This window comes from Phyllostomus discolor, chromosome 3 (assembly GCF_004126475.2).
Source record: "Phyllostomus discolor isolate MPI-MPIP mPhyDis1 chromosome 3, mPhyDis1.pri.v3, whole genome shotgun sequence".
Lineage (NCBI taxonomy): Eukaryota > Metazoa > Chordata > Mammalia > Chiroptera > Phyllostomidae > Phyllostomus > Phyllostomus discolor.
In genome coordinates this window covers 162,004,579-162,020,087 of record NC_040905.2, presented here as the reverse complement: position 1 = coordinate 162,020,087, position 15,509 = coordinate 162,004,579, and the positions used below count along the sequence as shown (strand labels likewise).

The window sequence follows — 15,509 nt, the reverse complement described above, 5'->3', positions numbered from 1 at the left end:
ATAAAAGTTCCCACTCTCCATCTCTGGCCTGCCTTCTGGACATATGCAATCACAGTTTTTAAAGTTTGTGGCAATAATATAAACACACCAAGAAACCATGTCTGGAAAAAGAGAAAGAAAATATATCCACACATCATTCATGTTTGTCTTTGGGTGACAGGACTGTGGGTGATATTTTTCACTCCCTTTTGTTTTTCTGTAATTTCCAAATTTTCTATAGTGAACACTTTTATATTGGTGGAATCAAAAGCTTGTTTTAAAATATGTAACATCTAAAGATGGATAAATAGTATCTATGCCAAGTTAGCTGTCTGCTCCATTCTCAACAAACATCCTGAGATGTGTGTTCCAGGGACAAGCGAAAAGGCTAAGCTTTTACTTTCGGGAAGATCTGGAAAGGAATGCTAATTTTTTTGTACCAAGGGGCCCCAGCTGACTATTCCTGAGGAAGCAGACTGGCACAGTGACCGGCCTCACCCCTGCCAGACACAGGCACTCTTCCAGCACAGAGGTGGGAGCTTGCTGCTGACCTTGCTCGGCAAAGGGGCCGATCCAGACGAGGGCTGGGAGATCTGGAGTGCCGGGAGGTGGCAAATGAAGTTTCCAGGCGGCAATCAGCATCCCCTTGGTTATCATAACTGGGCGAGGGCTTTCCAAACTTACTTGAATCTAACCGTGACGGTGACTCATTCCTTAAAACAATCCGTTCATCTGGCTCTTTGATAACCTGAGTGACAATGTGCATTACTCTTTAGTAATAGTTTTCCTTTTCTTTGCTTAATTCAAAACTGGGGTGGAGTGGGACAAGGAAGAGAACTGTGGGCAAGGGGAAGGAATACCTGCCCTGGGGTATCTCCTGGTATAAAAGAGGGGTGGGCGTAGAGAAGACTAGAGACAAAATGCTCAGGACTCAAGGTCAAGGAAAGATGACTAAAATTCTGTATGTCTGACAGGTATATATTAACAAGCCAAAATAAACTCATGCTCTAAACTTGTGAAGACTGGGGATTATTTGGTTTGGGAAAGGTAATAATTTTTAAACAAAACATTTAAATGCTCTAACATAACAGAAGCACAGTATGCTCCATCTTCTTTGCATACTATCTGTCCCCATGTTGTAACACAGAACCTTGCCTCTGCACCTTGACAAACCAATTTACCACCTCTATGTATAAAAGTTATCTGATTAGATAAGGAGCAAGGATGATTCTACAGATAAAGTAGGTATTGGGCCTACAAACACCCTCACTAGTGATTCATCCTACAAATGAGAACAGTTTCTATGAAGGGGAAAAACAAACTAAAGCAAGGCAAAGCGGACAGTGGAGCCTGGGGACCTCTTAAACTCCAGTTAAACTACAGCAATTCCATAAGCAGAACTAGCTAGAAACGTACTTTCCACCAGTCATTGGAGAAAAGCACAATAATTGACATTAAATAGCTGGAAATAAATTATTTTACAAATGCTACTTCTAAAATTACCTTTATGTTAGCGGCAAGGCTGTCAAGAGAAGATGCTAGAAGAAAGAGGAAGAGGTGATTCAATGACTCATTATTACCAGTTACCCCCTACAACTGCTGTTACACTTACTCCACAGCAGTACAAAAGCATTACACAATGAATTATTAGAGAACTGAAATGCTCCCTTGCAAATTACACCATCACTTTGAAGTCTCCCCCGAGCCACAGCAGTTCTATGAGTTATTCTGTCCTCGTGAAGTCAACAATGAGGTTACGTTGTTAGCGATAGCACATATGGATATGGGAAGGGTAAAAGAGAGTCTAAAGTGAAACAGTAAGTTCAGTAACCCCTAAGCAGCTGGGGAAATTCATATTTGCCCAGGTGCTCAGAGCCTAAAAGAAAGCCATGTGCTTCAAATATAAAATTCATATATGCTGCTGCTTCTGCCATTCCCTTTATATGTGGTTTTCGTGGAATCCTATTTAGGCAGACACTCTTGAGGACACTTGTTCAACGTAAACACAAATGTTAAATTGGGACAACGAAGACATGAGAGCTTGGAGAAACTTGACACGGCAAGAGAGTAAATCATTACGATTACCCCAACTACTCAGAATGAGTAAATAGGCCCCATGCCAGAGAACGGTGAGAATGACTAGGAAGTGAATTAATTTAATACACATAAACAAAACCAAGACTAAATTGGATTTTTCTAGGTTGAGAAGTAAAGTGGTTTTGAAATGCACATTTGCAACACTATGCTAGAGCTCCCGTGGCTTCCTGCAGTGTGACTGGGGCTTAGGCAGTGAGAGGGGCTTTCCCTGACTACTGATTGCCCTTGTGCCACTGGCAGTAAGAAGGAAACTCTAAAAAGAGATTTGAAAGTCTGGAAACTGTCATGTCCTCTGGGCAGGCAGGTATGTGCGCGTCCCTCTTATCCCAGATGCTCCCTTCTCCCAGCTGGGCAGGGAACGGGCAATGCTAAGGCCTTTTTCAGACACAGCCACAAACCTGCGGCTACAGTCCCCTTGCTCGCAATTTTGAACACTCCCTCCCACAGGGGCTTGCGTTTGTTCCTCTGCTTCTCACAGTGAGGTCCGTGGACCAGCAGCATCGAATCACCTGGAAGCTTGTTAGAAAAGAAAGCTCACAGGCCTCACCCCAGCCCTACTGAGTCAGAATCTGCAGCTTAACCAGATCCCGAGGTGATACAAATGCATGTTCAAATCTGAGAAGCACTGCTTTGCTCTACCTTAGGCCTGGATGAATGAGCTGACAGGTGGCCTAAGCACAGGTCTGGCTTGGAAGCTACAGGATCTGAGCCCAGAGGTCTGAATGTCTTCTCGAAATATAAGTATGCCAAAAACTTGGTGTGTGACCTGTACACATTCTGTAACCTCTTTGGAACCTTAGTTCTCCACTTGCCAGAATAGGGAAAAAATAAAGGCCGAGACCAATGTCGTGTGTGAGTCCTATCATAATTGGGCCAGCATTAAGCCCAACTGGTCCTCTCAGGGAAAGGACATTTGCTATTGCCGGATTTCACAGCAATAGGAAAGATGGTGCTGCTTTTACAGGCGACCCCGGTGAATTTCAATCCAAAGGATTGAAATTAAATGTCAGAGGCGATAAAGCACTTTCTGTGTCAGAAGGATACTCCATCCTTGGTTGACTGCAGTCAGTCACCAGGATCCAAGGACACGGGCTTCAGTTGCCAGAAGAGACTGTGCAGCACTTTAAAACTATAAACCTTTAGGCTTAAGATAGGAAACCCTGTTGTCAGGGATGGTACCAGTCCAGTCCCACCAGGAGGAAGAGAATGGGCCACCATCATCCCTTTCTAGCCCAATAATTTTTATTAAGTTGAGGAATGGTTGAACTTTACTGCCATGACCTTCAGTATTGGCACAGTTCATGCATTTCAATCAAAGGCAAAGGTCTCCACGGGATGCTTCAACCCAGGGACTCTCAATGTGTGGTCCAGGGACCTCCCCAGGTGGTCCCCGGACCCTTCAGGGGATCTGCAAGGTCAAAACCATTCTCCTAATAATACTATGACATAAGTTGCCTTTTTTACTCATTCGGTTATCACTATACAATGGAGTTTTCAAAAAGCTACATAACTTCTTGGTCTTTTATCTAAGATCAAGTGTAATATCAAAAAGCTACATTTACAAATTTCTCAGTTTTCATTTCTAATGTGCTAAATATTAATAGATATCATCCACATAAATGAAAGCTCTTTGATGACCTCAATTTTCACGACACCTGAAAGTCTGAGGTGAATAACTGCTGCAGGCAGAGTTGACTCACCTCCTCACGAACACGGACTCTTATAAAGCAAATGTTATGTCTCCTAATCACCGATACCCTGCTCTTTCCTATCCAGAGAAATGGTGTGTCTTATTTGTTAGCTATCAATGGTGCCTTTGCAAGGAGTTTGCACCAAACAAGCTGCTCCCTGCTTTCCCAGCCCAGCCAGGACACAAATGCTGCCAGAGCATACATGGGGACCACACTAGTCAGAGCAGTCTCCCCAGCAGCTAGGGGAACTCTGGAACAGCTTCTCGGCTGACTCTGCTCCATGGAAACTCCTTCCCTGGAAACCCCACAGCTGGAGAGTACTTGAAGTTCAACCCCAAGCATCCAAAGAAACTTGTGACTCCACAGTATGAAAGATTTAGAAGTAGGGTGCATTTGTTCCTATAGGGAAATGTACAGGAGTAACAAGAAACTTGAATACCTCTTCTCATTGGAAAGGGACAGTGTGAAAACTTGGATTTTCTTCTAGACTTCCCAGAATGATGCTCTGAAATACTCTCACCAAAGGGCTTTGCACTGTCCACCTGAAAGAAAAGGAAATAAGATTTGAACCCACCATAGCCTGTATTACCCTCTCCACCTTACCTGTAATGCCTTCCTCCCCCTCTGTCGTGGCTCATGCAAGTGGGAAAAGAAGGTTGGGAATAAACTAAATCACAGTCTCCATGTACATTCAATATTATCCCGGTAGGAAGAGAAGTCTATCCCTATCTCCACTGAGGCCAGGTCACAGAGAGACGGGCTAAACGTTAGCGTAAAGAACTAAAGTTGGACACAAGTTATATTCTAACCACTGGTAAGGATCAAGCCCAGAAAAGAGCAAGTGAAGTTCATTTTGCATTCTTTTAAAACAGGGCAGATTTTCGTGTTCCCAGTCTGAGCAGTGCTGGCCTAGGTGGGCTTCTCCCTGAAGATGAGGGATTATCACAAGATGACCGTTCAGCTTCCACATCCCCTGCCAGTCTGAGTGACTATATTATTTTACTTAAAGTAACCATATTTTCACAAATTGGACAATGTGATCTGTAAACAGGTAAAAACAATAAGGAGAGTTGCTGGATTTTTTTTTACTTTGTTTATTTGTTGTTGTTTTAATTTCAAGAAGAGAGGTTATAACATTATTCTTCATTCTACTTGAAGAAATATATTGATTAGAATTCACAGTCTCCACAACATTAGGTCTTGTAAACTTAAATGCTTCTACTTAAAGCAACACCAGATATCAGGAAATCTGGCTAAATAAAAGAGAATGTATAAAGCACTTAGAAAAGAGCTTCGCACTTAGTAAAGGCTAGATAAGACTTTGTTCAATGAAATAAATATCAAGCTAGTTTTATTACCTAAGAAATCTACCAAGATTTTAAGGTTATTTATCCCATAACAACTCAGACTAAAGTTGTATTTTACAAAAATGTATTTCAAGTGGAATAAATCAGACTGTCCAATAAACTCAATTCGATAATATTTTTGTGATGCCATGTTGAAAGACTGGTTGCTAGATTTTTGTCAGACATTTTTATCCAAGTCACCATGAAGAAAACAGCTGTTCTGTGTTCTTAGCCAAAGAACATCTCCGCACTAGCTAAAAATCAACTCTGAACATGGTCATCTCAACGACAGCATGACTTTGGGGTTTACCATGCTTCCTCTCTGATATCAAATGCACAGACATCACCACTGGTGACTTTAAGTCAAATTATCAATTTGACTATAATATCAATAGTTAACTAATAGAATCATAAGAACTGCTGGAGAATAAGTCATGAACTAGAACACAGAATGGTGTCAAGAAGAATATGAAATATTAGAAATGCTTGTAATGTAATATTAATTGTATAAATTGAGAAACTTATCAACATATATTATAGTATAATTACAGCTTTGTGGAAAAATAAGGCCTTTTGAATATAAAAAGGTGAAAGAAAATGCATTAAGTTAAATAAATTATGTAGTTGTTTTTATTATGCTGGTGAGCCTATAAGTAATTATTTTGAATATTTCAATATTTTCCTTTTTTTATAGTAGTCAAAACATTTAAGGAGACTAAAAGAACTAGTGCAATTAAATTTGCCAATTTCTCTGAGGTTTAAATCTAAAATAAATTTAATCAAGGGCTTTGACTATGGTACATTATTGCTTCTTCCTGCATATATATTTTCCCTGCTCTTATGGCCAATGAGCAACAACTTCATTTAAAACTTCAAGCAGTTTTCTTTAAAACTGGCCAAGCTTTAGTTTTAGATTGATACAGAGTATATGCCAGCCTTTGTTATGTGTCTTCCACCTATTAGTTCACTGATTCTTCTGGATGACAGTTGCCATGACACTCTTAATTAACAATTTTCAAAAATTAAAAGCAGGGATAGCTTCTAGAGAGCAAGTCCTCTGTATAAAACATCTTTATAGGAATTTCCTAAACATGACTCTAGGACGGAAACATAATTTAATCAGTTATTATTCAGTTTGAATTCCCTCTTTAATATTTTTAAGTATATTTTATTGAGTATGCTATTATAGTTGTCACATTTTTTTCTCCCTTTTATTCCGGTCCACCCTGCACCTCCACCTCCCACCAGCATTCCCCCCTTAGTTCATATCAATGGGTCGTACATATAAGCTCTGTGGCTTCTCCATTTCCTGTTCATAGTTTTAATCTTGTTTTAAATAGATTTTATTTAGAGAGGTGAAGGGAGGAAGACTGTGAGAGGAACATCAATCAGTTGCCTTTCTCTTGCCCCCAACCAGGGACCTGGCCTGTACCTTGGCTGGGAATTGAACCAGCAACTTTCTGGTTCGCAGACTGAAGCTCAGTCCACTGGGCCACACCAGCCAGGTGATCTTTTTCTTAGATAAGTCCCTTTAAAATTTCATATAATAAGGGCTTGGTAGTGGTGATGACCTCCTTTAACTTGACCTTATCTGGGAAGCACTTTATCTGCCCTTCCATTCTAAATGATAGCTTTGCTAGATAGAATAATCTTGGATGTAGGTCCTTGCCTTTCATGAGTTTGAATACTTTTTTATTTAATATTAACCAATTAGTTTTATGACCTAAACTTCCTGTATTCTGAGCTCATTCATACCCTGACCATTCCAAAGAACTCCAAAAGATAATTTTAAGCTCACATGTCTAACTACAAATGGAGGTTTGCTTTCTCTGGAGATTTTGAAGTTATTTCCAAGGTTCAGCTGAGCTGGCTGGTCCTGGAAGAAACGCCTGGTAGAATATGGAGAGGGCACCCGGGACTGCATGCTCTGGGGCGATTTGTTGAGATTATGCTCCCTTGGCTTCCCATGTGTATTATTTAAGGGGAATTTTGGTCCATATGGTGTAGATAAAGGACTTCGTGACTTATAACTTTCTTCCTGAAACCAAAAAGGAAAAAGAAAACAATACTTTTTAAAACAAAAATAAAAAAAAGAAAATTTAATCAGAATATAACTATACCTAATTGAACTTTAACTAAGGTAGAAAACTGACCATCTCAAATTTGTAAAACAGAAACTCAAGTAAGGGCATTTTTCTACTTAATTTTTCTTCAGTTCAGCTTAACATTACTAGTATTTATAACGTGCTATTATGTTGTATTTCAGTTAATAACAGTGAGTGAGATATATTTGTATCAGGAGACAGTAAGTATTAGAAACTTCCCCCAGTCATAGACAGATGATCGATCAATACACAGATATTAAGATTGAGATTAAGAGAATCTGGTATATAGTCAGATCCAGCAATTTCATACCAATGAATTTATTATAAGGAAATAATTATGACTATGTGTTTAGCTAAAAATATTTTTATAACAGTTCAAAACTGAGAAACCAACTATATTGGAAAGTTGTGAGTAAGCAATTGCCTCTCAACTACAAACCCACCTTTTCTAGACTCTGCTTGTAATACAGGGCTGTCACTCTGCAAAACCCTTCTCCTTCTCCTGCTATCATTTGACTCTACCACCACTAGGAGGCGCTGGAGGGAGCCTGCAAGACTGCACCAAGAAGGCAGAACTGACCACTGCCAGTTTTGCATTCTATTCCTGTCAGCATCAGCCCAGCAACCATGCTTTATCTTGGCAACAGCACATGGTTCCAGTGTATAGTTCCCACCACTCCAATAATCCCAGAACTAGCCTTAGTGTGACCTCCTCAGACATACCAGCACTCAGAGATTTGAGTCTAGCCCCACAGGAGCTGAGGCACTCGCTATGAGCGATGGCCCCCCTCAGAGGTCTGAGTCCCAGCTCATCTAAGTCCTACCTCTGAATTCCTGAGGAAACACCCAGGAAGGCAGCCCCTCCACAGGGTCCTTCTCCTATGGGATTCCCTTTCTATGGGGTCTCTTCCTCAAGCTTCTATGTTCTCGATGACCCAAACTCTTTCATTTGTTTCCTCAGTCCCAAGGGGTGGAAGCAGCTTCCTGCAGTTACTATCTCCATCACTTCTGTGTTCCTTTTACCTCTCAGTACTCCAGCCTCTGTTTAGCCTTTTTTTTTTTTCATTAAATCTTTCTGTTAAAATAACATGTGTGGTTCGTTTTCCTGACTGGACTGTGACATATCAGTTAAGTTCCCAACTAGGAAAATGGTTGGCCAAATAAATTATGGTGTTACTGAGCAATGGCATACAATGAAGCCATGACAATTTGCCTGGTGTAAAAGTACTTAAGGAGTCCTGGCTGGGTGGATCAGTAGGTTGAAATGTCATCTGGTACACAAAAAGGTTGCAGGTTCAATTCCCAGTCAGGGAACATACCTAGGTTGTGGCTTTGATCCCTGGTCGGGGGACATAGAGGAGGCAACCCTTCGATGTTTCTCTCTCACATTGATGTTTTCCCCTCTGTCTCTCTCCCCCACCCTCCCTCTCTTCTTCTCTCTCTAAAATCAATAAACATATCCTCAGGTGAGGATTTTTTAAAAAAGCACTTAAGTACATGAGAATATGTTCATGGTATATTAAGTGAAAAAAGGAAGGGTATAAAATAATATGCAGTATAGTATGATTTTGATCCTTAAATAAAAGTATATGTGTTGTATAGATGAATATACTCAAAAAATTATACTCATCTCTAGATAGTAAAAATGACATATAATTTTTATTTTTATACCCTTTTTGCTTATTTCTATTTTCTAATTTTCTAAAATAAGTGGGATACGCTCGTTATGACAAAAAATAAAAGATATTACTTTTACTTTATTTTTGATTGATTTGAGAAAGAGAAAGAGAGAGAAACATTAATTTGTTGTTCCACTTATCCATGCATTCATTGGTTGATTCTTATATATGCCCTGACCAGAGATCAAACCCACAACATTGGCATATCAGGACAACTCTCTAACCAACTGATCTACCTGGCCAGAGCAAAGATATTACTCTTACAAGTTAAAAGGAAGATTACATATATATATATACACACACATATACATATATATAAAAGGAAGATAGACATATAAAATTTATATGTATAAAAAAACCTCCTATGTATAAATATATATAAATAGGAGGAAGGTATATATTATACATATAAAATGTATATGTATATAAAAGATGTATATAATTTTTTATATACACACACACACATATATATATGGAGGTTTTAAGGAAAAAAGATAGATGGAAAAATTCACTGTGCATACATATAATTGGAGAAAATAGTGGGTAAATAAAGAAAAACTGAAAAGCAGCTAATTACTTCCTTAAAATTAATCATTGGTCTCCTACTGTATGAGTTATAATGCCCAGAGGATTGATGGATTTGCACAGACTCTTGTGATTAAGTACCCACACCCCACATTTTCAAGGTCTTTTGAAGGATCAGGCAAGATTTAGGATGACAAGCAAAGTATTCAAAGAAGCTTTACAAATTACATTATATTCATTCTCCATAATGTTCTAGAAAGGACTTTAAATTGTTACAAAACTGTGTACAATAAGGTAAAAGAAACACAGAAAGAAATTAGGGTGAAGGGGAAGCTGGACTGAACAAGAGAATGAAATGGAGGGAGTGCTCACGGATGCCCCAAGACCCTCCACAATGACCAAAGGTGGCCCACAATAACACTCTGACCTTCAGCCTCAGAAGAAGAAATAAGGAAACACTATTGTTCATAAGATCAAGAGTAAAAATCATGGAACAACAACCACCAAAAAAACTAACTAGCTTACATGTCAAACTTGTGATCTTAGCTTGAGATCATTCTGTTCCACCAACTGTACCATGATGAATGTGTCAAACATATTCACTCTAATGTGACAAGCTGGGCAAACAGTTTTATAGAAATTCAAAGTTAGCAATAAGTCTCCAGGTTTCTATTTATCCAGTTGCATCTAAACTTGATAAACCTAGTTCTTTAAATTTGTGGAGAAAATTCTTGACATTTCTATTACTGACTTCTTGATTATACTTACAAGAAATCTGTTTCTATGCAGAAGCACACATTCTCTGATGGCTGTCCTTGTAGAAAACTCTATTTTTGGAGCAATGCCCTAAAAATAAAACAGCATAAAAGAGGCAAGTAAAATTATTGGAAACAGGTTCTTTGCCCATCCATTCTAACTTGAAATCATGCAAGAACTTAATTGCACTTTTGTGTGGTTGGCATAATCCACATGCATTACTTAAAATATACATGTAACAAATATATATATATATATATATACACAATGAAAAATTATTCAGCCTTAAAAAAGGACATTTTGCCATTTTCAACAACATAGAAGAACCTAGAGGACATTATGCTAAATGAAAGAAGCCAGACACCACAAGATGAACACTGCTTGAACTCACTTATATGTGGAATCTACAATAGTCAAACTCATAGAAGCAGAAAGTAGAATGCTGGTTGCCAAGGGCTTATAGGATAAGGGAAATGGGTAGATGTTGGTCAAAGGGTACAAAAATTTCAATTATGCAAGATGAATAAATTCTGGACATCTAATATCTAATGTACAGTGATGTGACTATAGTTAACAATACTATATTGTTATTAGATATTTGAAATTTCTAAGATCTCAGGTGTTCTTACCACAAAAGAGAAGAAAATGGTAACTAGTAACAGTACGTGGTGGATAAATTAATTAGCTTGATTGTGGCAATTATTTCACAAAAACATCAAGTTGTACATCTTAAATATATACAATTTTTGTCAATTATATACCAATAAAGATGAAAGATAAAAATAATATGTAATAATAGCTAAACACGCAAGTTGTATTATGTGCCAGGTCCTGACTTAAGTCCTTTGCATGTAGGAATTCATCTAATTCTCAAAACCACCTAATAAGGTAGGTCTTAATAGTATCTCTACTTTGTAGAGGAGGAAACTAAGACACAGAGTTAGAGTAACTTGCCCAGCTAGTGATGGCAATGCTGGCTATTGAACCCAGGCACTCCAGAGTCCATGCAGTTAGCTACTCTAATGAGATTAGATTACCTAGGGGACATGAGGGATAGGAGTTCTCCTTCCTTACCTACTGGCTTTGAAAAACTTGCTTTATATCTCATACAAAATATTTATGTTCATTTGACCTATTTCCAAACTCTTCATTTTGTCGCATTGTTTGATACTCCTATTTTTGCTAAGTATCACATTGTCTAAAATATTGTGAAATATATATATTTCAGATCAAATATTATATCCAATGTCACACAGCTGGGGATTGGTAGAGCCAGGATTTGCAACTGTCGGGAAGCAAGGCCCATATTCTTCCCGTCACCCCATGCTACCTCCTGAGGGGTAGGGAGACTCAGCTTGTTTCCTGTGTATTCATTCCTATACACATCCACCCCTGTGCATTCCTCTTGTCTACAAAATAAGTCCTTAACAGACACAACCTACATTAGCTCCTTTTTTGTGGTATGGGGAGAACTCTAGAATGAATAGTATGCCCTTAAGAGTACTCAGTGTAGACTGGTGGCTCAAAATTTCTGGGCTTATAAACACAAGGGCCCAGGTGCTGCACAGGGTCAGATCACCCAAGGGAGCATTTGATAAAGAACATATAATGCCATGACCAGTACAGCATCACCTCCAGCTGACAAGACTGCCCAGATGAAGAAGAGGACTGGGGGCAGTTCCAGGCTCCACAGTGCTACTGGTGAAATCACAAGACCTCACATGTGTGGCAGGCCCCTGGTCCCCCATGGTTCAGTTGCCTGAGCCTGAACAAGTCATCTCTTGAGTCACAGACTTGTACAGTCTCTTGCACGGACTTGTACTGCCTCACAGGGAGGCAGTATTAAACCTTCAGTGACAGTACAATAAAATACAACTCACCTTCATTGTGCACTTAACTATACAGCAGTATTATGCTAAACACTATCCATATATTACCTCATTCAACCCTCACAATATCCCTATGAAGAAAGAACTATTATTAGTCCCATTTTATAGGTGAGAAAACTAAGGTAGATTAAGTAATTTACCCTAAGTCACAGTGTCAAAACTGGGATTGAACCCAGATGATCTTAGGCCATACTCAACCACTATCCCTATAGCTGCTCAAGAGTTTTTCACATTCTGGCTCACTGTGCCTGGAGAAGAGAGGAGGGTCCCTGCCAGGAAGGAATCTGCACCCTGTAACACACTCTTGCTCACCTTAAATAACCTCCACTCCTGGCAATGATTTATAGACAACGAGAAGGAATGTGTTCTCTTTTTCACAGCAGCACCAATTTTAGCATAATAGTTTAGAGCGAAAATTTACAGGCTCTGTTTTGTCCCATCATCTTAGCAATGGGATGATGGCGATGATGGTTAGGTCAATAAATGGATTTAACAGTAGGATTTTTCTAGAATCATTACACAAAAACATAAAATTAACTAAAAGTTAATAATTTAAAAAAATAATATTCTCCCTGCTTATCTTACAAATTCAGTCCTCACCTAACAAGAAAACAGATTATCTTTTTAAAAAAATCTTGACCTCAGCAGTAAAAGGGAAGTGAGGAGGGAGGGAGGCTGTCAAGAGTATCAAGTGAATAAAATAAAACAATATGGAAATACAAAGAAAAAGCCACAGTTGAGTGGAAGAAATATATCTAATTATTAAACAATTGATAAATTAAGAGAAAAAATGAAGTGAATGATTTGCCTGACCTACACATGTAATTTATTCTCATGTCATATAATATTAATAAAAAGAAATCTGACAATAAACATGAGAGAACAGCATCAGGCAGTGACTAAGAGCGCACACTTCAAAGTCCAACAGGCCAGCATGAGGATCCCTGCCCCACCGCTCACCTGCTCTGGGACTCTGAGTACATTTCTTAAACTCCCTATGCCAGCTTCCCCATCGATAAAATGAGGGAAAAAATAGTAGCCACCTTGCAGGGAGGAGGAGGACTGGCAAGATAATCCATGTAACAAGCTCAGCACTGTGCCTGGCATCTTATGAGCACACAACAAATGCCAGCTATTATTAAAACTTCAGCAAGTGGTTTTATTTTGCTTTATAGGATGTATGAGAGAAACTGGGCTCCTCTATCTTTCTAAAAATTGTTTAAAATATAGTTTGATTAACTTCATTGTAAGAATTGATACTTTAATGCATGAGGATCTTTCCCCGCAGTTTTAAAGCCTTTCTCATAAATCTGTATTTATGAATAACTATAAATACAACTTCCTATAGATTCTTCTTCCTACGTCTGTTCATAAAGGTAAACAAAGATAACATTTGGAAAATTGTAAGAGGCTGTGTTTCTCCTTGTCTGGATACTTAGCTGAATACCAGCCCAATGTTGATCAATGGCTTTTACTCACTAGAAAACTCAGGTAAATCAAAGTTAATATAAAGCAGATTCCTCACATGATTCTCACCAGTTTTTACTCTTTTAGCTTCTGAAGAACAATATCCCAATAATTCAAAATAATAAAGGCAAACATCTCATGAATACCATGGATATAAGTGAAACACGAAGAATATCTCTGAGAAAAAAATGGTGTCAGTGACATTCACAGAACCCTTCAAGATAACGGAGGGCTTAAAGTTACAGTCATCAGGAATTCTGATTAGGACAACTTTTGATGAATTCTAGTGTTTGAAGGATTAGAACTACAAGTTCTGTCATCATAAATGTCACAGAAATGGGGCCCCACATGTTATCTATTCTGCACAATACTCTCAACAAAATAGAGATGATAACAAGTTGAATATTAAATACATATTTTATAATTTACAAAGATGTGGCCCTTAAAATGGAGGTCATCCAAGTGACATAAAAGTCAAGTACATTGTCAGAGTTGCTGCAGAGTTAGAAATCACCACAGATAATGTCAAAATGAATATTTTGAATTTGGGTTCAGATAATGCCCACCAACAGTTAGATTATCAACTGAATACCTGAAACCTATATAATTTTATTAAGTAATGTCACCTCAATAAATTCAATAAAAAATAAATAAAAAGATTATCAACTGAATAACTGCCCTATAATTTAAGATCTGGCATTAGTATCAGTCTGTGAATCTCTGTCAGTTTCCCATCCATTAAATGGGGACCATAATGTCTGCCTTGGCTGACTTGAGAACTGTTATGAGGAAAGTAAGATATCATGTGAAAAACTAAAGTTCGAACTAAATGAGAGGTAGCATTATTACTGTTACTGCCCTATTTTACTTTCTTACTAAAACAACAGCTATAATTAAATAAATTGATACCACATCTTTCAGTTAATCTGCATTAAGAGGAGGTAAAAAAATCATCCTTTTTATAATTATGTGACAGTGTATGATTTAGCCAGATTAGGTAAGACTCCCACCCCTCGGATCAATAACGGGGATCTTTCTGAGTGGGGCATCTGAACAAGGGCTACTAAGCAGAATAACAGGGGTTCCGACCAAGATGAAGGCATCATCAGCCCAAGAGCAAGCCCTATCAGGAACGAAATGATCAGGCCCCAAGGATTTCTCTTGTAACAGAAGCCCAGCTGGGCACAGATCGCTTACAGGAAAACCTGCAGCCGTTTTCATGAGCACCTCCCTACACATGCCAGGGTTCGAAGGTGTCAGCTTAGGCTCAGGGAAAAGAAACTCCCGTGTGTTTTCTTCATAGTAGGCCAACTCTTCCCACACTAGAAGAAAGAAGGAAAGGCATAAGTAGATTTACATTCTAAAAATAATGTATCTACATCCCAAGTTTAACAAAATAAAAGCTTAGATGACAGCAGTGAGGCAGAGATGGCACATAGATAAAAAGAGATATTTTGATTACAGCACCTATTTAATTCAAGAGGCAGATGACTTCTACTACTTTTTATCTCATGGATAATTTTTAAAGGCCCCCCACCAAGTCATAACAGGGATAAAACACTGTCTAAAGGTTTGTTCTACAAAACAGAACAAAGAGGAAAATCTCTTTCTGTCCATCCATCCATCCACCCATCCATTCATCCATCCATTCTTTCCTTCAACAAATGTTTTCTCGGGACATACCACGGGCCAGGTGCTGGGGACAGAACAGGAACAAGGCAGACAATGCCCTGTTTGTGCGAAAGTCACAGTGCAGGCGGGGGTTCAGTGTGTTCTGTGATGTAGGGATGCAAATGTCCCAACGGCCCAAAGAACAGCTAGAGCTGCAGTTCTTAGCAGGGCTGGTTTCAGCCCCAGGGGCACTTCCAAAACTCATGGAGACACTTCATGGGAGGGAGCCAAAGGCCCTGGAATGCTCGAGACACTCCTGCACAACCGCCTGACCTCCTACCAGACATTCTTGCCAGTGAGAAAC

General features: G+C 38.9%; 1 protein-coding gene across 7 annotated transcripts in view; it reads right to left on the bottom strand.

Moving 5' to 3' along the window:
* SPATA6L (spermatogenesis associated 6 like) overlaps positions 1 to 15,509 on the bottom strand; it is a 55,896-nt gene that overhangs the window by 21,635 nt on the left and 18,752 nt on the right. For 6 of the 7 annotated variants that reach the window (XM_036021677.1, XM_028526025.2, XM_036021676.1 and 3 more), the window contains 6 exons: positions 14,732 to 14,856; positions 10,191 to 10,268; positions 6,912 to 7,151; positions 4,207 to 4,309; positions 1,483 to 1,517; positions 531 to 727 (listed from right to left, as the gene is read on the bottom strand). In XM_036021677.1, the coding sequence (XP_035877570.1) occupies positions 531 to 727; positions 1,483 to 1,517; positions 4,207 to 4,309; positions 6,912 to 7,151; positions 10,191 to 10,268; positions 14,732 to 14,856 (778 nt within the window). The remainder of the gene's footprint in view (positions 1 to 530; positions 728 to 1,482; positions 1,518 to 4,206; positions 4,310 to 6,911; positions 7,152 to 10,190; positions 10,269 to 14,731; positions 14,857 to 15,509) is intronic. The other variant, XM_036021678.1, reaches the window with a different exon arrangement.